At 39.7% G+C, this 23881-nt stretch overlaps 1 protein-coding gene across 1 annotated transcript in view; it reads left to right on the forward strand.

The window, feature by feature from the left end:
• Positions 1–2544: 2544 nt before the first annotated feature.
• LOC117300367 overlaps positions 2545–23881 on the forward strand; it is a 41740-nt gene continuing 20403 nt past the window's right edge. The window contains exons 1-15 of the mRNA XM_033784145.1: positions 2545–2739; positions 7575–7741; positions 9200–9268; positions 10586–11860; positions 12550–12717; positions 14370–14512; positions 14870–14992; positions 15492–15603; positions 17829–17935; positions 18273–18371; positions 19092–19164; positions 20553–20650; positions 21279–21480; positions 22185–22397; positions 23648–23805. Of these exons, the coding sequence (XP_033640036.1) occupies positions 7615–7741; positions 9200–9268; positions 10586–11860; positions 12550–12717; positions 14370–14512; positions 14870–14992; positions 15492–15603; positions 17829–17935; positions 18273–18371; positions 19092–19164; positions 20553–20650; positions 21279–21480; positions 22185–22397; positions 23648–23805 (2967 nt within the window). The 5' untranslated portion in view covers positions 2545–2739; positions 7575–7614. The remainder of the gene's footprint in view (positions 2740–7574; positions 7742–9199; positions 9269–10585; positions 11861–12549; positions 12718–14369; positions 14513–14869; positions 14993–15491; positions 15604–17828; positions 17936–18272; positions 18372–19091; positions 19165–20552; positions 20651–21278; positions 21481–22184; positions 22398–23647; positions 23806–23881) is intronic.

The following is a 23881-nucleotide window of genomic DNA, read 5'->3' on the forward strand; positions in this document are numbered from 1 at the left end:
AATGCCAAAAAATTTGAAGCGTTACTGTCATTAACGGTTCTCAGATTGTGTATTCCTACTCGGGATTATTCTTCCTGCATGGACATAATAGACCGATCCAGTAGGCTCCCCCCACGATGCACGTGTGAGCAAGATCACGTGGGGTTCTCCAATGCCTTTCTGCACAACTCTACCGCGCGCGCCAAGAAACGCGCACGCATGTCGGATCTTATTTGTCGGACCTTCGATGCGTTGTGATTGGTCAATACGCAAAGGGGCGGAGCTTAATGGATCGGTCTATTTGCTTTCGTTGATATCTCAAAAACACTACTGCCTTTTGAAAGGAAATTTTCACAGGTTTGTTGTATACACTTCCTTCTATAGGTTTAAAACAATCAAATCGTACCAAACACCTTTGACTTTGATCATGGTGCTGCCATCTTTACAAATTGCCAACTGAAACTACCAGTGTCATTGTGTATACGGGGAATGTAGCAAAGACAGCTGCAGTGTGAAACAGGACTATACAACTAAAAAGGAGGAAAAATGCTAAGGAAAGAACAAATTGTAGGTTCGTTATTTAATAAAATTACCATAAATTATAAATTATTGTAAAGGGTAACTGCTTCAAAACGGTTAGGCTCGAACTAATATCTAATTACCAGGTGGGAAAAATGCTGCAATCTTGTCCTGTACATATTTGTATATTTTGTTCTGTTAAGATAGTTATTACACCATTAAGACAAACGTTTATGTCTCTTTTAAGATATTGTTTTTATACCAGAAATATGTATATAAATAATGACCGAACTGTATATTTTACTAACACTGAACTATACATTGTAAGTGAGTGATTATGAGTAGTTAAGCAACTGAAATAAATAACTTGAAGTATTTTAGCACACACTTTTTTAATTTACCCAGCAGTTGTCTGGACAGAGTATTTATATGTAGCCTACTTTAAAAACAATTGTTTTTACATAAAATGCAGTTGAACTGAATAGGACCTAGTTAAAAGTCTACCAAACCCAACAGAACATTTAAGAAATGTTACAAAACTATCCTATTATAAAGCATATGTATTGCTTAAGCTATGGAATTATTCAGCTTTTGCAGTTAAACAAAAGCAAACATTCAATGGCTGCTTGTAAATGCAAAAGCTGGACCTCCATTTCTTGTAAAATTCATTAAAATAATTTCAATGAAAATTTGTATTGGCCACAGAAGAAAAAAGGGTATTATGTAACCCTTGGAAAAGTGGGCTTTTGCATAATGAGCTTAACAACCATTCGAATTTGGACCCAAAACATTTTGTCAGTGAAATTTACCGTGAAAAAAAAAAGGATCTGATATTCACTGCACATTATTCATGGCCAGGCTGGTGCAAACAGTACATGTGAAGTCAATGATTGATTAAAGACACTGGACACTATTGGTAATTGTTAAAAACCAAGTCTTCTCTGGTGTATTTCAACATATGCAAGATAACTATGAAAGAAAAAAACACCCTTGTCACACAAAGTTGTGGGCTTTCAGATGCTTGATTTCGAGACCACAAATTCTGAATCTGAGGTCTCAAAATCAAATTCGTAGAAAATTACTTCTTTCTCGAAAACTACTTCACGTTAGAGGGAGCCGTTTCTCACAATGTTTTATACTATCAACCTCTCCCCATTACTTGTTACCAAGTGAGGTTTTATGCTAATAATTATTTTGAGTAAACTACCAATAGTGTCCACTGACTTTAACTGTAAAGACAGACAATTCTTTGTTTTATGTTAATTCAGAATGAAAACCCGAGCCTCTTTTTCATAAAGCTGTTTTTAGCAGAAAATTCTACTTACAAGTTTCTTTGCTTAGCTAAAAATGAGGGGGGGGGGCACCTGTGGCTTGTAATCTGTTTTTTTGTTGCTAAGCTAGACCAACATTTTCCTGTGGTTATAAGGTTTTTGTGTGCTTACAGGCTATATGAAATTGGACCCAGATGAGGTAAACTATGTTACACTCTTTACATTATGTGAATAAATTAGATACAACTCAATTATGTATTCCTTTGTTTCAAAGATTATTTGATTGGAAGATGTGTTATGGTGTCAGTTTTCTGTGCGTTTTGCACAAACCGTCCATTCACGTTGCATTGAGAAAACAGCTGTTATTAAAAATGGATGCACTCTAGATGGCAAATTGCTTTTTTCAAAATCTTTGTGATTATTGGTTAAATGTTTTTGGAATATCCCACTATTTGTTCATTTTGGAATATAACAAAAAAGTATGCTTTGAGATATCACCAGAATGGTAGCCTAACAAGACAAATTATTCTAAATATTTTGAGCATAAATAACTTTACTACAGGTTTTTAAATAAATTGCCTGGATGAAGAATTTCGGCAACTATTGGTTGCTTTTTTTCAAACGCCCCGATTTTATTTGGCAGGAACACCCCTACAAATTAATGGAGTCGTCATGTTCAGAACCTATCCTCTCGTCCCCCAATCTCACAATCACGCGTGAATTTGTGAGATCGTGTGATCGTCTGCTCGCATTTTGCATGCAGCGTGTACATGTGTGTACGTCGTCTGTTTTCTGTATAAAAAAAATGTGATTGTATTTTGTTCTTCTCTTGATTTGACGTTAAACTTTCTCAACATGGTGTGTGAAACTGAAGTAAGTCGGCCTTGGGCGGATGATGAGCTAAAATCGGACAACACTGGCAAGAAAGCAATTGCTACATTTTTGCAAGAGCATGCTTCCAAAGAAAAAGGTAGGCCTATTTATTAGTAAGTCTATACAAATACACGTAGTTGTTTTTGTGTTACCGTTTCTTTACACCTTGACCAGTTATGCTATGGACATGTTTTTCCTATCCTTCTACCACCGTCCACTGTCTCTACTCTACCGTCTACTTATCTCTGTTCTTTTTTTCTCAAGAATTAAATAGTAGAACCTTTTTAATTTAAAGCCACATTGGACACTTTCAGTAAACAATGTACAAGGCCCACACTTTGTGTATCACAACTTCTATTTAAACATTCATTCAATGTATAAAATAACAAACCTGTGAAAATCAACTATTAGACTTTTAGACAACATGGTTTTCCTGCACGGTGATTGGCTGACGATGACATCATCGACTGATATGGCAGCATGCTGTTTTTCGTGGGAATGGTTCCCCGACCACCAAGCCAGCGTTAGTCAATAACAAAAGAGCCTATCTACTATGATGAGCTGAATTAGGCCGTGTCCGAAACGACGACTTCGGCTACAGTTACGTCTAGATCAGCGCATCTACCAGTGTTGAAGAATAGCAGACGCGCGCGATCTAGCCGTAGCTGTAGCCGAAGTCGCCGTTTCGGACACGGCCTGAGGGTCAGCTCATTCAGCTTTACGGTAGACGGGCTCTTTTGTTATTGACTAACGCTGGCTTGGTGGTCGGGGTACCATTCCCACGAAAAACAGCATGATGCCATATCAGTCGATGATGTCATCGTCAACAAATCACCGTGCAGGAAAACCATCCTGTCTAATTGTTGATTTTTTCATAATGGGAGTTTTGGATTAAAGGGGCACACCGGCTCACCGTTTACGCAATTTACGGGTGTAGAATCATAAATAATGTGTTTTTATAGATGGTTGCTGTAAAAAAAATCTTCAAAATGCCACGGAATTAGCGAAAAATTATTAAAAACCCAAAAGTGGTAAAAGGCCAGCGTATACGTGTTTCCAGCCGTTGCAACTGTCAAATCTTCGTGACATTGTCGCACTATGTTGTAGGTAGACTAGTGCTTTGTTTATAGCAACGTTTTACTATGACGCAGCATAAGGATCCAGTCTATCCATGTATTATAAACAACCAGCATAAATATACGGATAAGGTAAATCCTTCGACGATGGAGGTAGACCTTTGTGCTACGACGTACAGCCAAAGATCGTCACGAAGAACACAAAGAAACTAACCAAGAATTTAATGGGACAGTGACAAGTAAATAAAGCATTCCTGGCACAAATAAACTAGGCCTACTACTGCATAGCCATGATGCAGTTTGGAATGCGATCTTGGCGTTAATACATGCTCCCGACGTGCGCAGACCCAATTTCATACTCATAGTGCCTGTATAGTGACTGTAACATTTTTTGAGCTGCTCACACAATAACACTGTCAATATAACAAAATGCGGTATTCCTATGTTTTGACATCATCAATCTTGTTTAATTACCTGAAAACTCCTAACAAAGGGAAATAAGCCATGAAACAAAACAGAGCATAATATTGGAATGTTGCGATCATTAAGAAACAACGGATTCGAAACGAGGTGTACCGAATGACAAACCCACTATGACATGTACCTTGATGTCTGGCACCCAATCCCTCCCAAGCTCCCGGCGAGACCGGCACGCTGGGAGTTCATAGCGCCCGGGCTTACACACCTCCAGCCCCCACGAGACACGGCATGTGCGGTACGTGATATGCCCCAAGGCTTACGCTCGATTGCTCCACGCCGTGGGGCCATATAACAAGCTTCCGTTACACGAACTTTTTGATTGCTAATCTTACGTTAGATTTTTCACCATAATTTACATTTTGTAGTTATAATTTGAATACATGATCTTTTTCATCAATTACTCGTTTATAATTTTGTTTTAAAAAAGATTAAAATTTTGTTTAGTAAGTTACTTTTAGATGGCTGGAAGTAAAACTAGCCTGGAGGGTCACGTGATTGTTTATACCACTTTTTGGTAAGCACAACCACTCGACCTTCGTTTTTGTTTTAAAATGCTAAAAAACAGCCAAATTTTATGATATTTTTTAAGGACTGTTCTTCTTCATTCCTGGTAGACCGTTGAATTTATATCTTAGTTTATTTTGTAGTGCAAATAGCCCGTATCCTGACTAGACTAGGTAGGATCCGGTATCACTTTTAACATTTCCAGGAAGAATATTAAATAATTTATTCATTTTTTGGACTGTTACTGACATTCATAACGGGACAATCTGTCGTGTTTTTGTGACTAGTTTTCTTTATTTTTGAAGCCATTTTTTACGTACAAATATCTCTTTTTAAAATTTGAGTTGCACCGATTTTGTTCATACAAAACGACAGATATATGCTCTTCGTTTCAATGTACTGCTACAATATTTCTGTCAATACTTTTCAGATAAGGCCGAAAAAGACTGAATTTCAGAAGGCCCTTGGACTAGTTATATATTCACACAGAGGTCACGCACAAAAAAGGATGAATAATTTGCATATAAAAGAAAAAGAAATTTGGTGATCTGCGGGTAGACTGCATAGATTGAAAACTGTTCCAAATACCAATAATAGTATAGAGCCTTATCTATGGTAATAGTTTGTGCTTTGCGAATACCGTGGTAGTTTGAACCATTCTGCAATCTTGGGAGGAAGGAGAATTTGTAACAATCTTTTCTTTGCAGGAGGCTCGATGTTGGTGCCCCCCCCCCCCCCACCACCACAATAATTTCTGTATCTCGGGGGTGGGCGTTGCTGGGGGGGGGCGGGTTTGTTGGTCATATTTATGGGGTGGATCGCTCACGTGGAGTAGGGGACTCTACTGACATTTGTGAATTTATTAGCTTTAAAGGCAGTGGACACTATTGGTAATTCCTCAAAATAAATATTAGCACAAAACCTTACTTGGTAACGAGTAATGGGGAGAGGTTGATAGTATAAAACATTGTGAGAAACGGCTCCCTCTGAAGTGACGTAGATTTCGAGAAAGAAGTAATTTTCCACGAATTTGATTTCGAGACCTCAAGTTTAGAATTTGAGGTCTCGAAATCAAGCATCTGAAAGCACACAATTTTGTGTGACAAGGGTGTTTTTTCTTTCATACTATCTCGTAACTCCGACGACCAATCGAGCTCAAATTTTCACAGGTTTGTTATTTTATGCATGTTGAGATACACCAAGTGGGAAGACTGGTCTTTGACAATTACCAATAGTGTCCATTGTCTTCAAGATTTCCCAGTCATATACAAATGAAAACATGTTAATAATGTTGTAAGTTTTTGCCGAATCCCTTTGTCAGTAACGTCGTCTATCAGAGATCAGAGCATCGTATCCAAAACGGCATGCCGCAGCGACTCCGGCTTGTAGCTTTGGCTAAATTGGTGCGTCTGCCCGTTCTTCAATGCCGCTAGAATGCCCTGAAAACATTGATTTGACCGGAAACCATGATGGAGGTGACTGTACTGTCGGTATGTTTAGTGATTGTATGGGAATGCAATCAGAGCATTCACAAGGCCGTCAAAGCAGGGAGGTTTATTTCCTTCCTCCATGATGGGCCAATGCCCTTGACAAGGTTATGGTGTGTCCATCAGCCAGCATTCAAGTTTTGTCTATGGTGGCATTTTTGTACCCGATCTCGGATCTGCACTCAGTCAAGCAGTGCCCAACAACCTTGGCTCTACAATACATATAACTAATCAAAACAAGGTTACAAGCACTCTCGTTTCGCATCATCAACGATAATGATCCTGCCGAGTTACCAACGTATTACGTAGACGTTCAATCATAGAACATTTCTACCTCCATGGTTCACAATTCAGTAACTTGCCTGGTAAGTTAGTAGTTGGGGTTGAGTACCGACATTTCTCTTTCAGTTGCGATAACGTAACCCTCCGATCCTCCCGACAGCGAAGCCGGATTCACCGTCGGGGAGGAGGGTTACGTTATCGCAACTGGAAGTGTTTCCGTATGGCGCCACCATGTTATCTTTAAATTTACCTCAATGAGATATCCCTTTTTTTTTTTAACTGAGTGAAAAGTGGTGGCGCCATATGAAAAGTTATTCTTTATTTATGCTGTCAAATTTAGTTGCGATTATAACATAACCCTCCTTCGTTATCGCAACTACCATGAACTAGCTACTGTCAATGTACTTTTGAGAGTAATGATTTGACAGTTTTCCCCATCACACACAATGGTCCAATGGTCACATTCGGCAGCATTCAAACTTCACCAACTCAACTTAACTCAACTCCTTGAACCAACTTGTTGAGACGAGCGCGATGACGCACTCCACATTACTATCACTCATCAGATCAGAGGATGCGGTTAATTAAAGTTGGTTAGTTAACTCATGCAGTACATACACATAGTATACACAGTAGCCACATACTCTATGCGGCTAGATAGATATGTTGTTTTGTCTACTTCTTTCTTACAAAAACGCCCTGGAACCTGGATGACAAAATGTAATCTATATCTGCACTTTATTGTTTTTGTTTTTTCCCTTTCAAATGACAAAAATCTATCGACGGCAAAGAATTTGGATGACTACTATAGAAAGCCCTTCCTGGTGTAGGGCATCATCAGTCCTTTGGAAACAGACACCAAGCCCTGGTTGACTCCTTCGTTGGACTCCTCAAGAGACTAGTTGTCGTTCTACCAGGGGGAACGAACAAAAATCATCCAGGGCTCTGGTTCGGATCACACCTTATAAATTTCTTGTACAGCAAATCGTTTTTAAAAAGTTACAAAGTGCACTGGTAGGTTTTGTTTATAATTCACTTTTTACTAAAAAGTGTTTAAAAAATTCACAAGTTGCCTAATATTTTCCATTTTTTTGCGCTTTCAGGTTTCGTTTGCCGAGTTTTAAAAAGAAAGAGAAAGCCAGTATGGATGAGAAGGTGTCTGATGAGCATGGTACCCAGGCTGCCAAGAAGGTTGCTGCCGTCACAGCCTTCAACATGGTGAAGAAGCAAGCTGGAACCAGACGAATCTCAGCGATGGAGTCAGCTTCAGGTACAGATACGTCTAGAAACTTTAACAGGGGAACCTCATAGTTTCAAGAAGTTAAAGACACTGGACATTATTAAAAATTGTCAAAGACCAGTGTTCTCACTTGGTGTATCTCAACATATGCATACAAAAATAACAAACCTGTGAAAATTTGAGCATATGGTGGTCGAAGTTTCGAGATAATAACGAAAGAAAAAACACCCTTGTCACAGTTCTCTTTGAAATGTACCTTACTTCAGATTCAGAGGGAGCCATTTCTCACAATGTTTATGATATAAAGAGCTCTCCATTACTTGTTACCAAGTTAGGTTTTATGCTCATAATTATTTGAGTAATATTACCGATAGTGTCCACTGCCTTAAGTAGAGCTAAATATGTTCAATTATATTATAATTTACAGAAAAAATGTAAACAATGCATTTCAAACTTACCACAAAGGGCAACAAGTGTACATGATTATCATGGCCCAGCTTCATAGAGTTGCTTTTAAAAGCAGAGAAATTGTATGACATTTTCTGCTGAGCAAAAATTAGCAGGATACCAGAAGTTGCTACTTTTTGTGCTTTTAAGCAGTTAGCTCTATGAAATTGGGCCCAGAGTGTCTCAAGTAAGTAATTTTGTTAAAAGTACAGCTGATCATACTCCTAGAACTTGACTGCTCCGCTATCTTGGAGACGGTAAGTGAAATGAACCTGAGTTTTAGTGTTAGGCAAAAGCTGAGCGAAGGTTCTAGTGTGTTGCACTAATCAGCCGACAAATCTACCCTTGGACATGTCTGATGGAGCCTGCTTGGCTGTCCTAAATTCAACCCTTGTTTTGACAAATTGATAAAATATCATCAAAATAATATACCAGGTCTTGTGTGTCAGGTGACTTGCATAAACAAAATATCAAAAACCCATTTGTGGCGTGTCACGGCCTTGCGGATAAAAGCACCTGATTCAAGCTTTGGTGTTTCTAATCAGCAGAGTGTGGTGTTGAGTCCCAGTCGTGACACTTGTGTCCTTAAAGCAAGATGCTTAACTATGATTGCTTCATAAATTGTTGGGAGGGTACTTTTTGCTCTACAAGTTAGGCTTTCTGAATGATGGATGATACCATGCCTCACCCATATGGACCGTAAAGGGGGTAACCTGTTTTCAGCTAGCTGCAGGAGTGTGTGGCATCGGCACCTGGAAAAATATTTGTTTTTTAGCCCACACCTTGAAGTGTCCTTCAGGCCTCTTGTGTCTGGCGACTTGCATAAATTATAAAAATACTAACTCCAGAATGGACAAAGTGGACAAAAGGTCACAGAGCTGTCTGGGCTTCAGGGCCTTCAGTTGCAAAGCACTTTCAGAGCCTTTTAGGTTGATTGGTTGATATTGATCCAGATTGATTGATTATTGATTGATTGATTGATTGTTGACTGATTGATTGATTGATTGATTGATTCCATTGATTCTATGTTATCTTTTGCAGCTATGCCTAAACAATTGAAGAAACTTGATCTGCAGCTACCACCTCCCAAGACTACCAGACCAACAACAGGTATGTTTGAGCTGGGTGGAATAAAAGCTGTCACTCTAATATTAATATTTATGACATTGGTTGCAGCATTCTGTGCCAAATTCCCTGTTAACTGAAACCAGAAGAGGCATACAATGGCAATAGAACAAAAACCATATTTGATATAGCGTACCACAGCGCTTCCAACATTATTACCCCTGGTACACTCATTAATGCCAAATCCATTGCGTCTACATCGGGCGTCGCCCCTCCGTTCATGCAATATCTATTAAATCACAACCTTATGTACATAATAACACAATGAAATAAAACCAACTTGCGGTTTCTCGTCTGTGGATGAACGCAGAAGCAAACCAGCACAAAACTTGGGCAAAACCAAACCCACAAAACACGCAGCAATACGGTCATTGGTCACAAGGCTTCTGTCCCTTTGCAAAACACACATTTTTACACTCCACTCATACACCCTACTCGTACCCCCATATTACATAATTCAAGAAAAGGGGGGTTAATGACCTGTGAAACCACGGCTAAAGTACCAAATAAAAGCAACAGATTACTAGGAGTAGTGAATAATCTAGCCACTAGTGCAGACATTCTGATCTAAGAAAGGGCTAAAAGAAACCCTATCAATAATTAGTATACGAATGGGAGGTCATTGTGACAACTCTGAATAGTAGAATTGAGCTTTCATCTCAAGTTTCATAGTTATGGCACTGGTTGCAACAATCTGGTCCAAATTCTTAACAATGCAGTGTAATCTTTTTGTGTAAAATTTGTTGATGTCTTCGGCCATTTTCAGCATAAGGGGAACAAGAGCAAAGACAGTTGAATTTCTTCTCCATTATAGCTGCATCACAGAATTTGTGGAGTTTATGCTTTTTGCAACATCTCATTTTTGTTTGCCTTCTTGTACTAATTCCTCCCAACCACAACAATAGACCGATCCAGTAGGCTCCGCCCACGATGCACGTGTGAGCAAGAACACGTGGGGCTCTCCAATGCCTTTCTGCACAACTCTGCCGCGCGCGCCAAGATACGCGCACGCATGTCGGACCTTATTTGTCGGACCTACATTGCATTGTGATTGATCAATAGGCAATGGGGCGGAGCTTAGTGGATCGGTCTATTAGATACACAACTACAATGCATTAATTCAATTACCAACAAAACTTGAACTCTTCACCTGAGACACAACAGCATCGAGGTTGGGATTGAAAAAAATACCGGTTGCTTTTTAAAAGATGATTACCGATACTGTAATAGTCATTATGAGGAAAGTGAAACAGGCGGCTGTTTTATTTCTTATAACTTTTTTCATTCAACCCTTCTACACAGTTGATTTTGCTTGCATGGAAGGTACAGCCTCCAGTGCCTTCCCGATCCCTGCCTTCACCAAGACAGATTTCAATGTCAATGCTGGGTACGGTGGCGGTACTGCCCTGGTAATGCTGACTGATGCCATCACTGAAAAATACTCCACTACAGAACTGTGTCTAATCCGCTGTGGTTTTGACGGCAACCACTACCAGTACACAATCCTTGATAAAGCAGGTCATCACTCCATGTATGCTTACAACAGGATGCACACCGATCCTGATGGTTACCTATCGCCGTGCATACGATTTGGTTTCTCTAGAGCAACTGTCATTTCCAACCTTGCGCAGATGGGTCATTGTGGTTGTATTCGTGTCTATGCCGGGCCCAAGGATAGCGGTAGCGCTACTGTGGATACCAAGATTCCTAAATGTCCTGGCAAGTACGGTAAGGCATTATTGGTTTTATGCAGCGCTCCGGGCGAGAACGGGTCACATACCTTCAATTCCTACTTTGTGAGCATCGGGAATGAGCCGAGTGAGATGGTCTTCAGGACAATTGCCAACAAGAGTTGTGATGACTTATGGACGTTTGCATGTCCAGAAGAAAGCTTAGAGATCACAGGGCCAGCCCAGAGTCAGTACGGGATCTGGAACTGTGACGGCAATAACAACAGCACCGCTCCAGAGAATGCTGGGAAAGTCTGCCACATCCAGATTTTCCATGGATCAGAAAGGTCGGTCCTCCTTAAAAACCTCTCCAAGTACAACGGTTACGCCTTGTTGATCATGTGCTCGTGCAGCACTGGTGCGGCTGACAGGACATCTTCCGGTCTGTACTTGGTGACGATCCAAGAATGGGGGGTCAAGAGTTCATTCGTCGCTGGAAGTTCCGATACTGGCGAGTCTCAAAATGATTGGATCATCTCTGCTGATGATAATAATCAGCTGGTGGTGATTGGTCCTGATGCACCGTGCCGTTACGGCTTCATATCAAACATTCCAGAAGACGACCCCGATCCACTTAGAAGATTCTCAAGTTCGTCCAGCATAGCAACGGGTTTGGCCAAAGAGTACCGTGGTGAAGTTTACTTGAACGGGAGTACCGTCTATGGATGGGTGTCTGAAGTATCACAGGTCAAAATCATGATCAATGGCCTGACCGTTGAGCTGGTGGAGGCAGGCCAGCTGTTGGAACAGCCGGATGGTAGATTGGGATTCCAACGGGAGTTGACCAGCGAGGAGAACAGCCCGGGTCTGAAGCTTCTTCAAATTTTTGGCGTGACGAGCAATATCAGTAAGTACCCTAACTGCCACCCTTTATTTAAAGGCTGTTCCTGCATTGCATAATACATCAACTTTCTTTTGAGGAATCAAGATTTCAGGGAAAAATGAAGGCAGATCTATTTTTTGCAGAACACCAAGATTTGTATTGTCTTTATTATTTCTGATTTGTTGCAACTGTTGAGAATCAGTTGAGATCTAAATTTGAAAAAGTGCAAGTCCTGACTGGTCATTTCAACTTTGAAAATCTTTGATTTTGTTCCACTAAAAACTTTTTTTCCCAAAAAGTTTGAACAATAAAATAAATCAATTATTTATGATTTGACACTTTGCATGGTGGACTTAGGATCTTGTAAGTTATAGGAGAACACCTTGTAATGATAATCTCTAAACAAGTTGGGTGGCTCTGAAAAGAATGATAGGTTTCAACTTGACGTTTTTAGCAGTATGCTCTGATCGTCTTCTGGAGAAATGTCTGGTTGAAACCTTCGGTTTTTTTTTTCAGAACCAACGTAGCTCAATTAGTGATTATCATTACATGGTGTTACCGCAAACCAATACTAGAACCAATTAATAATAATAATATAGATTTATATGGCGCACTTATATAAAGAAACCCCCCCCCCCCAAAAAAAAATAAAAATTATTTGTTCCTTTTCGCTTGATAGCATGTTTTGAGGTTTTTTGTTTTTGTAATCACAGAACATGATCCAGTTAGTATTGAGCTAGATGGCTCTCCATATCGTATCGTCAACCAGCCTCAAGGTGTCCTGTATGCACTCAATCTAGGAGGACCGATGCACGAAGCCCTCAACAAAGTGGTCTTTGCAGGAACGGAGACAACATTTAAGGTGGATGATAAGGCAGATGGTAAGAAGAACACACCACTGAGATTGTCATGGGTTAGGGTTAGGGGCCTTTCTATGGCCCTTTTCGAAACTACGGCTTCGGCTCCAGATTCAGCTTAGGCTAGCTTGGCACTGCGAATGTTTTGACATTTTGTGCGTGCCTTATGTATACGTGCCCAGGGCTTCAGACAAGAGAAAGGAGCCTGAAGCCAAATCCAAAGTCAAAGCCTTGGTTTCAAAAAGGGCCTAAAACCTCAGCTTAGGCTCTGTGTGCTGTGTACACAGATCAGCCTTTAACCTGCCTTTCCTGGAGCAGTGCGTATCATATTTCACGAAGATCAGCAGACGGAGCTTTGAGCCAGAGCCAAAACAGAGTATTTTTGTTGTTTTTTAATATCTTTTATAAAATGTTTTTTACAAATTTTTCTTTGAATCTGAATTATTTTAAGGGAGGCAAAACACGAGTAAGCCTAAGGAGTTATATTTGAGATGAAGTCTTGGTGCAAGACGCCTTTAGCGTTCATATTGTGTGGCATAGAACTTATCGCAAAGACTCGGTGTTCGTGCACCTTAGGCGTGGAATGAGGTGCAAGTTTGATCGCTGGCTGCTAGACCAGAATGCACCTCATTCAACAGTTAGCGCTTGCGCATTGGGTATTTGCGGAAAGGTCTGTGACAACTCCATTTGTATGAAAGTTGTATCAAGGGGTCATTGCCCTAGCCCCTTCTTGACTTTGAGACAAAAAAACAACTCCGACAGTTTCTGTTCTGTGTCTACTTCATTTGGATGTTTGTAAATCCACAAAGTGTCTCTAGATTCTGCAATATGTAAGAATTTTCCCCCCTCGTTTCCACACCTGGGCCAAATTTCATAGCTTCTTAAAGACGCTGGACACTATTGGTAATTGTCAAAGACCAGTCTTCTCACTTGGTGTATCTCAGCATATGCTATGAAATCGACCTTAAGCACATATATTTGCCTAGCACAACAAAATTCTGCTAAGCAGAAAAAGGTTACCAGTTAAATATTATTCCCATGTAGTATTTGTATTTAGTATCCTGTTTATTGGTGCTCAGCAGGAAATGTTTATGCAATATTTTTATCAAATTAGGCCCCAGTATACACATGTGTTTTATAACACACCTCGGTCTTAAATGTGAAATAAGAATAGAAATCTGGAAAAGAAAGGAAGTTTTGTAGTTGCTGTTCATGGTTCAAGTCAAGAGAGGGCGCTGTAACCAGGCACTATTTTCAGAGACTAGTGGCCGCCCAGGCACTGTTCCAATAAAACACGCGCGCGCGTGATCACTAGACTATATTAGTTCATCCCACGTGACCGTGTTTCAGCCAACCAGAATAAAGAACAAGCAAGAGGTCTGTTATAATATGTAGTACTTTCCAACATATAGACCAATCCAACGAATCAAAATGGGTAGAGCCCTTTTATTAAAAAAATTACAACTGCGGTGTCTTTTTGTGCACAATCTTGGGCACGCAAGTGTTGAGCACCGCGCGCCTTTGCTGCAGTGTCTTCAATGCCTAGATTGTGCACAAAAAAACACTGCAGTTGTTAATTTTTCAATAGAGTGCGCTAACAATTTTGTTTCGCCGGATTGGTCTATATCGTTTACTGTAACAATCATTGGCTTGACTGTTCTCTCTCTTAAATGTAGGTGTGATATGTCAACGCAAGTTTGACTGTTGTACAAACTCAGAGAATAACATGTATCACATGATGGCCAATACCAACGATGGCTTTCTGTTTACATCAATCATTCCAACTCATCCAGAGTTTGCAGATGAGATGTCCTTCAATGTAAGTAAGGAGAGTGGAAAACATACTGCAGTAACCTTGGAGTTTGAACACTAATGGAGGCAATGTTAACAATTCTGACATTGAAGAAGGAATTTGTTTAAGCCTGATTCTTTGTTCTTGTTAAAGGCAGAGCAGTTTTTCTTTAAGAGAGGGGCTCCAAGGTAAAATTCATTTTTGTGAGCAATTCATTTTCCAATCAATATATAGTCGGTGAAACTCCAGGCCTGAGGTAATGCACAAATATTTTTAGTCCATCAAAAGATTTCTGAACCCAAGCGGCATGTTGTCCAGTGAACTTTTCTTGAAATTTGATTCCCGTTCTTTTTTCACAAGTCGTTTTCCTTATTGCTGTTGCAGATTCCAGTCATTAGAGATGGAGATTTGACTATGAAGCTTTACAGTGTCAGCGGGCGTCTACGGGACAATACCTTTAAAATCAATCAAGAAAGTCAACACCATGACCAAAGCTTTTCTACAATGGTAAAGTTTTTCCACTGATCATTATTTTTCTTCCATCGCAAATACGGCCAGTAGCAAATTCCCTCCCACTCCATGTGGCATGTCGTGACAGAGTGGTCGATCGCACAGGACTGACGTTATGGTGTTTCTGACCAGCTGAGTGTGGGTTCGAGTCCTGGTATTGACACGTGTGTCCTCATGCGAGGCACTTTACTATTGTTGCTTCTTTGTTTGGATTGGATGTAAAGCCATGGTGTTTGTGTAATTCGCATAAAAGAACCCTGTTCACTTATAAGAGAAGGTGTTTGCCCTGTTGTTTCTGATTCTTTATGATAAGCTCCACTATTGTTTGTATCGGCACCAGAAGTTTCATTTCAGACAGGCCTCGTTATAAATGCACACAATTGTTGTTATTATTATAAAGAGTTGTTTTTACCATGATGCTCCCATGGTATCCAATTGATTTGTTATAATAGTAAAAAAAAAAAGTAAATATAAATTTCGTTTTGACAATCATTAGGTGAACGACCAGCTTGCCAAAATCCCTGAAGTCATTCCAGGTTATACAGCGAAGGTAGTGTCCTTACCTTTTATCAGCAAAGGCGATAACCTTGACTTCCTCATTCGTAATGGTGAGTACCAGGGACCAATTTCATGGAGCTGCTTTAGCAGAAGGTATTGCTTAACAATTTTGTGGTAAGCAGAAATGAGCAGGATAAGTACCAGTCACAAATCGTATGTATGTGACATGGTAGTTTGGCAGGTCCCCTTTCTCTGATAATCGAAGTTATGTTGTGCTTAGCTCCTTTTTGTGCTGAAGCAACTGCATGAAATTGGGCCCCGCTTGGAAAAAAATCTCTGTTTGAAATTTACTAATTGAAGAGGGGGCTCTGAGGTCAAGTTCAGTTTTGTGATAAACTAATAGACGGCAGCAAGTCTCTAACCTCACGTTAACACAGGGTAGGTTGTCATTGTGTTTTATACAATTTTAGAGTGAAGTTTGGTTGTCAACAATTAATAGGTCTGTACTATATGAACTGGACTTTGTCATTAAATAAAAGATAAAATTGTATATATATCCTGGAACCTCAGGAATTCAAAAATTTAATCCTGCACGGAAATGTTAAAGACCTGCTTGAACGAATATGTAAAGTCGTAAACTTCACTTAAAATGTTTTAAAAGAATAGGGAAATCGAGTCATATGACTATAAAAAGATTTCAATTGTGTAAAAAAATAATCATTTTGAATGCCCTTATCCAGGGCTTTTCTGAGAGATTTCCGAAAAAGCCCTGTTACGTAATCACTCTCAAAACGTCATCTCTGGGAGCTCCAATTTGTAAAGCCGCTTTGTTGCAGATTGGAGGCATAACAAAGCAAGCTCCCAGAGATGACGTCAGCGGCATTGTCCACATATCAAAATTACATTAAAATGGTGAACAAGTGCATTATTCCGTTGAAAACATTCTGCTCAGGTAGCTGTTTAATGGAAATGATGATAGTGAATTTTTTCCACATTCATCACAAAACTGAATTAAGTCGTAGTAGAACCCCCCCCCCCCTTTAAAGGAACATTACAGATTTGGTAAGAAAAACAACTCCTCTAAGATCACAGATTTTTATAAAACTTGCACAGTCTATGATGATCATTATTTGAGGAGAAATAAATAAGACTAATTTTCTAATTGTAGTTTACCGCTCAGTGAGCGTTCTATTAATTTTTTTTATTCGATCTCATGCAAAATGTGTAAGTTTTAATTATTTTTCACTATATCCTTGTGACTCAGAGATAGCCAATCAATCTTAAACTTTTACAGGTTTGTCAGTTTATGTATATGGTGGATTACATAAAATCAGCAACGATTTTATTATCAAAAACCAATCTGTAATGTTCCTTTGAGTATGAAGTAGACTTGACCTAATTCTTTTGTGGATTACCCACTTTATGCACTCCACAAAAGTATTGCAGCGTTATTTCACCACTTGCCAGGACTGTGCAATCAGCTAGCTATTGAAAGTATGTTTGCGATCCAAAATTAACTGGATTGGCGATGAATTGACACTAGAGGGGGTGTGCATTAGAAAAAGCTTATATTTTATTACTCTGATTCGATCATCAAGAACCAAGTCTACTCTCTCAGTACATTGTCTCTTTTGTTCATGTTGTTACTGAGACTTGTATAGAACATGGAGGAGGGAATTTCTTACGCATGTATATATACTCAGTAACTACTTTGAGTTCAGAGATAAGCAATTTCAGACTTTTATCTGAATTCATACTATTTATAGGACGGCCTGTTGAAGAAAACCAGCTTTTATTTTGTCCACACATACTCTTTGATCTACTCCTGAAAAGCTTTGTGAAATACAACCCTTAGGGGTTACCATTTTACCTAAAACGTGGATCCAAGTTTCAGACTTTGTTGTCAGCAATAACTCTCACCCCTGTTTGATGGAGGTTTACAGCTCAATGTCCCCCACCCCTAAACTTGTCCCTCATGCACTTTGAGTTGTGTGCATTCTGTGGTGTGTATTTTAAATTTTACGCATTACATACTAACACATTACTAACACATGGACTTCTAGCCCGACTGTACTGTGTGGCCCACAAGACTCAGTTGGGACTTCTGAGCATGCGCATATTTTACCGGTTAAATTGCGGTTCATACTTCCTGCAAATGCTTTGTGCGAAGAGAATTTCTGGGATGGAGCGTGTACTGTTTGATGTTGCGTCATCAAAATTCCCTTTGCACTCGCATAAAGTATGAACTGGGCTTTAGTCTGCTGCCAGCTAACACCAGGGAAAACGCAACCATTCTGTTACAGCGAGGTAAAAATGATTGTATGATTGATTTTAGGACCGGGCGGGTGCCACTTGAGCGCCATTATGATTCATGATGACTCGTACAAAGAACCCGAGCTAACCAAAGATGACCAAGAGGAGGAAACCAAGATCAAACAAAAGGTATTCCAAGGAGAAAGATGAAAATATTTGTTGCAAACTCTATTTGTCAAAGCCTTTTAGGGAAAACTCATTTTTAAACTAGTTTTTCTTGTTCGTGTTACTTACAAAAAGAGAGGGGGGTTTGCCCTGGTGTTTGATTGGCAGCATGTTGCGCCACAGCACCTTATTAACCTCTACATGGTGCTTTGTAAAAGGAGTGGGTGTCGTAATTAAAAACGTAGTCCCACATACCTTGCAGGAAAATACTGTTATGTAAAAAAGCAGCTTGAAATGAGCATCACGGAGTGGCAGATGCGTGCTATATTATTAACATGTCTATCCCTGTCCCCCCTCCTAGTTGGCCGATACCTTAGTGCCTTTGGATAGATCACTAAATCTAAAACAGATCAAGATTGCTGGCTGGTCATCAAATCTGCTGGTCAACCCGTCTGGAGAAGTAAGATCACAAACTTATACTCTTCTTAATTTACATGTTTAAACATCATGGCCAAGCTGTCGGGGACCAACTTCATGGCTCTGCTTACTGTCAAAACTCTGGCCATTCGCCGCTTACTTGCAAGCACTGATTTTTTTGTGCTAGCTGTGTAAGCGAAGAATGCCTAGTAATGTGGAGTACGCAAGTGCACAAGCCCAAATTTCCTGCTAACCAATGAAAGCACAGATTTTCCTGCTCCCTGCAAGTGCGGATTATATGAAATTGGGTCCAAGTTTGATGGATTTAAGTTCCAGCCGGGGCCCAATATTATAGAGTTGCTTCACGGCCTATTTTGTGCTTCCAGTTTGAGTTTCCATTTCATAGCACTGCTAACCTTAAGCACACGAAAAGGTGGCTAAATATTCCAGTGCTTACTGTATGAAAATGAATGACATAACAATGCAAATTCATGGTGAACACGCGAGCCTGCTGCCTAGTTTGCTTGCTCAGCTGTGAAATATGATTACACTTTATAAGCAAATTTTTCTTATATTATAGTTAGCACTAAAATAAGGGGTTAGCATTGTGTTTCTGGTTCAAATAACTTCACTTACACGTATGAGGCATCCTTGGTTTCATTACCAGAAATACATCCATAACAAAATAAGAAAGATAATGTTTGATTTGTTAAATTTCTGAATTCGATTTTTGTTGCTTGTGTTTACATGTACTTTTCTGTAGAATGGTGACATGTCACACTGGAACTTCTCTGGTGACTGGCTCATTAATGATGGAGGTGACGAAACAGAAAAAAGTAAATAGCTATTTAATCTTCTTACAACTACTAACGCATCTTTTTGTAAAAAAAAATTACCAACAGGTTCAGGTCCAAGACAAGAACTGTTTCAAGAACTTCTGATTATTTAGACTTCAGGTTGTTAAATTAAGATTGAGACTAGCTGAGACATTTAATATTATGCATACCACGGGAAAAAGGTGGTAAAGTGAGGAAAAAAATGACCCAGTAGGGTGTCATGGCTGAGTGGTTAAGAGCATCCAATTCTGGTGGTTAAGTCATCAGAGTCTGATATAGAAAGGTTTGCGGTAAACACCATGTAATGACTATCTCTAATGAGTTGGGGTGGTTTCAACTTGACGTTTTGATCAGTATGCTCGATCAGTATGCTCTGATTGTCTTCTGGAGAAGTTCTCCAGAAGACGATCAGAGTATACTGATCGAAACGTCAAGTTGAAATCAACAGTTCTTTTTAGAACCACCCCAACTCATTAGAGATAGTGATTACATGGTGTTACCGCAAACCTTTCTATATTGTATTTCCACCATGCAAAGTTTCAAATCCTACACATCAGAGTGTGCTTTTGAATCCCGATCGTGACATGTGTGTCCTTGAGCAAGATGCTTTGCTATAATTGCTTCTCTCCACCAAGAGATATAAAATGGTACCTGTGACGGGTAGAGGTTGATATTGCGTTTAAAAAAGCCAGCTTAGTGCACTGATACGGTTATTGTAAAATGTGCTATAAGAACTAGTTATTATTATTATTAGTTCACATGACCTCATCACACCATAAATCTCACTTGTGCCATTTTAGAGTGAGACAACCTGTGTGTCTGCCATGCAGTATTTATTGTTGGCAACCCATAGGGCCTACACTTGCTTTGGTGAGATAGCTTTATAGCTTTCTCCACATCCCGCAACACTTTGAACTCGTTGCCTGGTGCATGTTTTTTTCCATCCTACAACCAATTCAACAGAGGAGTCAATTCCTATCTTTATTTTCCCCGAGTTATTTTCACCTCTTATATTTTGTCTCCTTGAAGCCATCCCTTTACCAAGAGTAGCTTTTAGACTTGTTTGGGTGGGGTGAACTTGATTCAAAAAGAGGTTGGAATCTACATAACAGAGCTTCAAGTGTGATGACTGATGAAAGATTAGTTGTTTGTTGTTTGTTTTAGAGGTGGTAAATTGCCTCATTGCTACCAGGCAATCCGGATGGTCTAGTTGGTCATACACTGTTCTAGAATTGCAAAGGTCATGGGTTTGAATCCCACCCGAGTTATGATGCCTGTGATTTCTTTTTACAGAACTCAGGAAAGTACTGAGTATACAGTGCTAGCACACATCGGTGTTTGGTTAAACCAAAATAAATATGTTGTTTGTTTGTTTGTTTGTTTGACAGTGTTTATATCCTCCTTCATGGAGTGTTCCAAGAACCAGGAGGTAGACTTGTCACAAGTCTTCTCAGCCAAGCATTTAGATTCGAGCCCAGAAATACAGGTGTGTTGATCAAGTTTTTGTATACAATGCCCTATATATGGTTGAACTTGTACCCCTAAATATTCAAATACTTAAACACACTCTTTTCCTCTTGTTTAGAAGTTTTCCCCAAAAAATCTGTTAAGAATCCCTGAGATACCAAGCACACTTTTTCTTCCTCTTCCATGTCTTCCCATCCTTTGTGTTTCCAACCTCTTGTGGTCAAACCAGCCCCTTCCCTCCACCCCTTTTTATCTCGTTATTCATTTGTTACCCCTTCTTTTTTCTATGTGCCTTCTACTACCTCTCCTTTCCTGTTTTTCCACTTGACTGCTTCTCTCACAGATAAATGTTTAGTTTTCTGTGTGTTGTGTTGTCATAGCCTACATGAAAGACCCTGCTAGGGTGTAAAATTCTGGCCATTAACTGTTTTTTGTGCATTTATACCATTGGCCTTTTTGAGGTATGGCGGCCATTAGAAGTGCACTGTTTGGTGTGGATACAGACGTACTTACCCAAACCTAATAGTGTCATATAAATGTGTCAACATTTTTCAAAATGGCTTTAATTATAGGTCTGTCTATTTGGTTGGTAAAAGACAGTTTGCTCAAAATAGTTATATTTTCTCATCTTCATTTTCCTCTCCAAGGTATCGGAGTCCTTTCATGAAGGCATGAATCGTGGCGGTTTCTACTCGATGACTGCTTCTTTACTCACGCACGACGGTAACGTGGTCCAAACACAGACCACTGGGGAACAAGGAACAATCCAGACTCGTGATTGGATCAAAGTTTGCTTCACTTTCAAGGACTATGGGCCGGGGGTTCGCTCTGTTTCCATAGAGACAACAGGTAATGTTATCATCCCGACCCGCCTTAAAGGCAAAGGACACTATTGGTATACTCATATTAGCATAAAAACTTACTTGGTTACAAGCAATGGAGCCCTGTTAATAGTATAGAACATTTTAAGAAACGGCTCCCTTTGAAGTAACTTAGTTTTTGAGAAGGAGGTAATTTCTCACTCAAATAAAAACAGCCCTCAGCTGAAGCCTATTGTTCTGAAAGTACACAAATTTGTGCAATAGTAGTGTTTTTTTCTTTCACTGTTCTCTTGCAACTTCGATTACCAAGTTACCAGGTGCATCTAAACAGTTACTTGAGAAAAACAAATTGTAAACAGGAATGCTATTTGTAATGTGTTTGTTTATCATTTAAACTTTATTTACTATTTTTACACTTTTTGTAGTTATCGATCAACAAATTTAGCCCCAACCTCAAGGTTTTTAAAAACTTAGCTACCCTGCTGCTGTTGACAGCCTACATCAATGACAACACTTTTTACAACATTTGTGGGAGGTTGCTTTTTATTTTCGTGTTGCAACAAAGCAACTATACAAAACCAAGCTCCTGTATGATTATGTCACATGGCTTTTCCTGAAAGCAAAACAAAACTCAGCGCATTTTCCATGAGCATCTTGTAATCGCTGGAGTCAAACGGTTCACGGTGGAGTTTTCACAACTTTTATCTACTCTCTTTGTACTTCTCTATACAGCCCGAGATGACAAGTACTGGGGCGGTCATTTTGGCTCCTGCTGCTCAGCGGCCTGCATTCGGGTCAAGAGTGAGGTCACCCCAGCCTCTGGAGACGGTTACAGTGACATCCAGCCGACCAACACTGTCAACTTCACCACACAGTTAGGCAAGATGGTACACAGTCTGTACGATGCGTATGATGACGAGCTTAAGGAAATGCAAGAGCTGATCGGTAGGCTGTATTTATGTATTTTTTGTTTTTGGTAACACCATGTGTATATTAATTTTGGTTTTACCCATATACACCGATGTGTGTTAACACTGTATACTCATCAGTACTTTCCCGAGCTCTGTGAAAAAGAATCACATGCATATTATTCGGGTGGGATTCAAACCCACGACCCTTGCAGTTTTAAAGCAGTGTCTACCAACTACACCAGAGATTGCCCCATAGGAGGCAGTTCGAATCCTATGTTTTTGCAGCCGGTATCGCAACGATTTAATTGATGGAAATTTTCATTGGGGATACAGTATATTAATTTGGGTTTTACCATAGAGCTATATATATTGACTAGAGCGCTAACACCCTGTTATACACGCACTAAGGTTTTGAAGCCATGTGGGCGCATCCATGTTTATGAACAAACCAATACAAAAGCTTGAAATTTTGTACGGCAATTGTAAGGCTATTTGTATGATACTGCATTAGTTCTTTTCTATGTGTCATTGAACCAAAAAAATGAAGCAAATGTGAACGCACAATCTGCTGATGAGCGTACAAACTGCGAGCGTCATGTGCGTCATGTTTAAAAAATCGTATTCTTTTTTTTTACTACGTCAATCAAGTCAAACCTAACAGTTTTGGTAGCGGGGATGTACGCTAATGGGCAGTCGTCGCGTACGTAAGCGCATACGCCGATTGTAAACAAAATCGGGGCAATGTGTTCCTTTTAAATCATTCCGTATCACGCAACACATCAAACATGTCTGCGCCCAGGGTGGCTTCAAAATGCAAAGCAAGTTAGCGCTCTAGTCAATATATATATATAGCTCTATGGGTTACCCAAAACTTATGCTTGGTAGATAATGTTCTTTTGAGAACTTATCTTGCAAAGTATTCTACTACCGCAGAGTAGAAAATTTGGAAATCGGGAGACTTCTCTACTACCGCAGAGTAGATTTTTCAGACTTCCGGAGACTTCTCAGTTCTGAAAAGAACTGTCCTGCTTATTAACTACCCGGGTGGTAGGAAGTCGTCCAGGACTTCTATTTTTGCTTAGTGCAGTGGACCAAGGGGACTTTTCGTTATTAACTTCACTACCACAGAGTGAGTTCGTAAAAGAAAAAGGGAGGCTATAGTTTCGTTAAACTGTTCAGAAATCCTTGATTTTCCACCATGAATACATAAGTGATACTTCTCAGTGCAAATCAAGATTTTAACAATTTGCTAAAGTTGAATAAATCGTCTTGTTCAAATTCCAGATGCAAAGGAAGATACGAAAGCATTCCATGCTAATCAACCAACTTTGGAAAAGTCCAAAATCCACAAAAGACCAACACAGGGCAGGATTAAACGCAAGAAACGCGAGCTGCGGATCTTTGTCTCCAGTACCTTCAGAGATTTCACGGAGGAGAGGGAGGTAATAAAGCCAACCAGTGTACAGTTAACAAGAGTTCTGTATCAAATGGGTCCTGCACATCTTAACATGACAAGCA

This window comes from Asterias rubens, chromosome 1, assembly GCF_902459465.1.
Source record: "Asterias rubens chromosome 1, eAstRub1.3, whole genome shotgun sequence".
In the NCBI taxonomy this organism is placed as follows: domain Eukaryota; kingdom Metazoa; phylum Echinodermata; class Asteroidea; order Forcipulatida; family Asteriidae; genus Asterias; species Asterias rubens.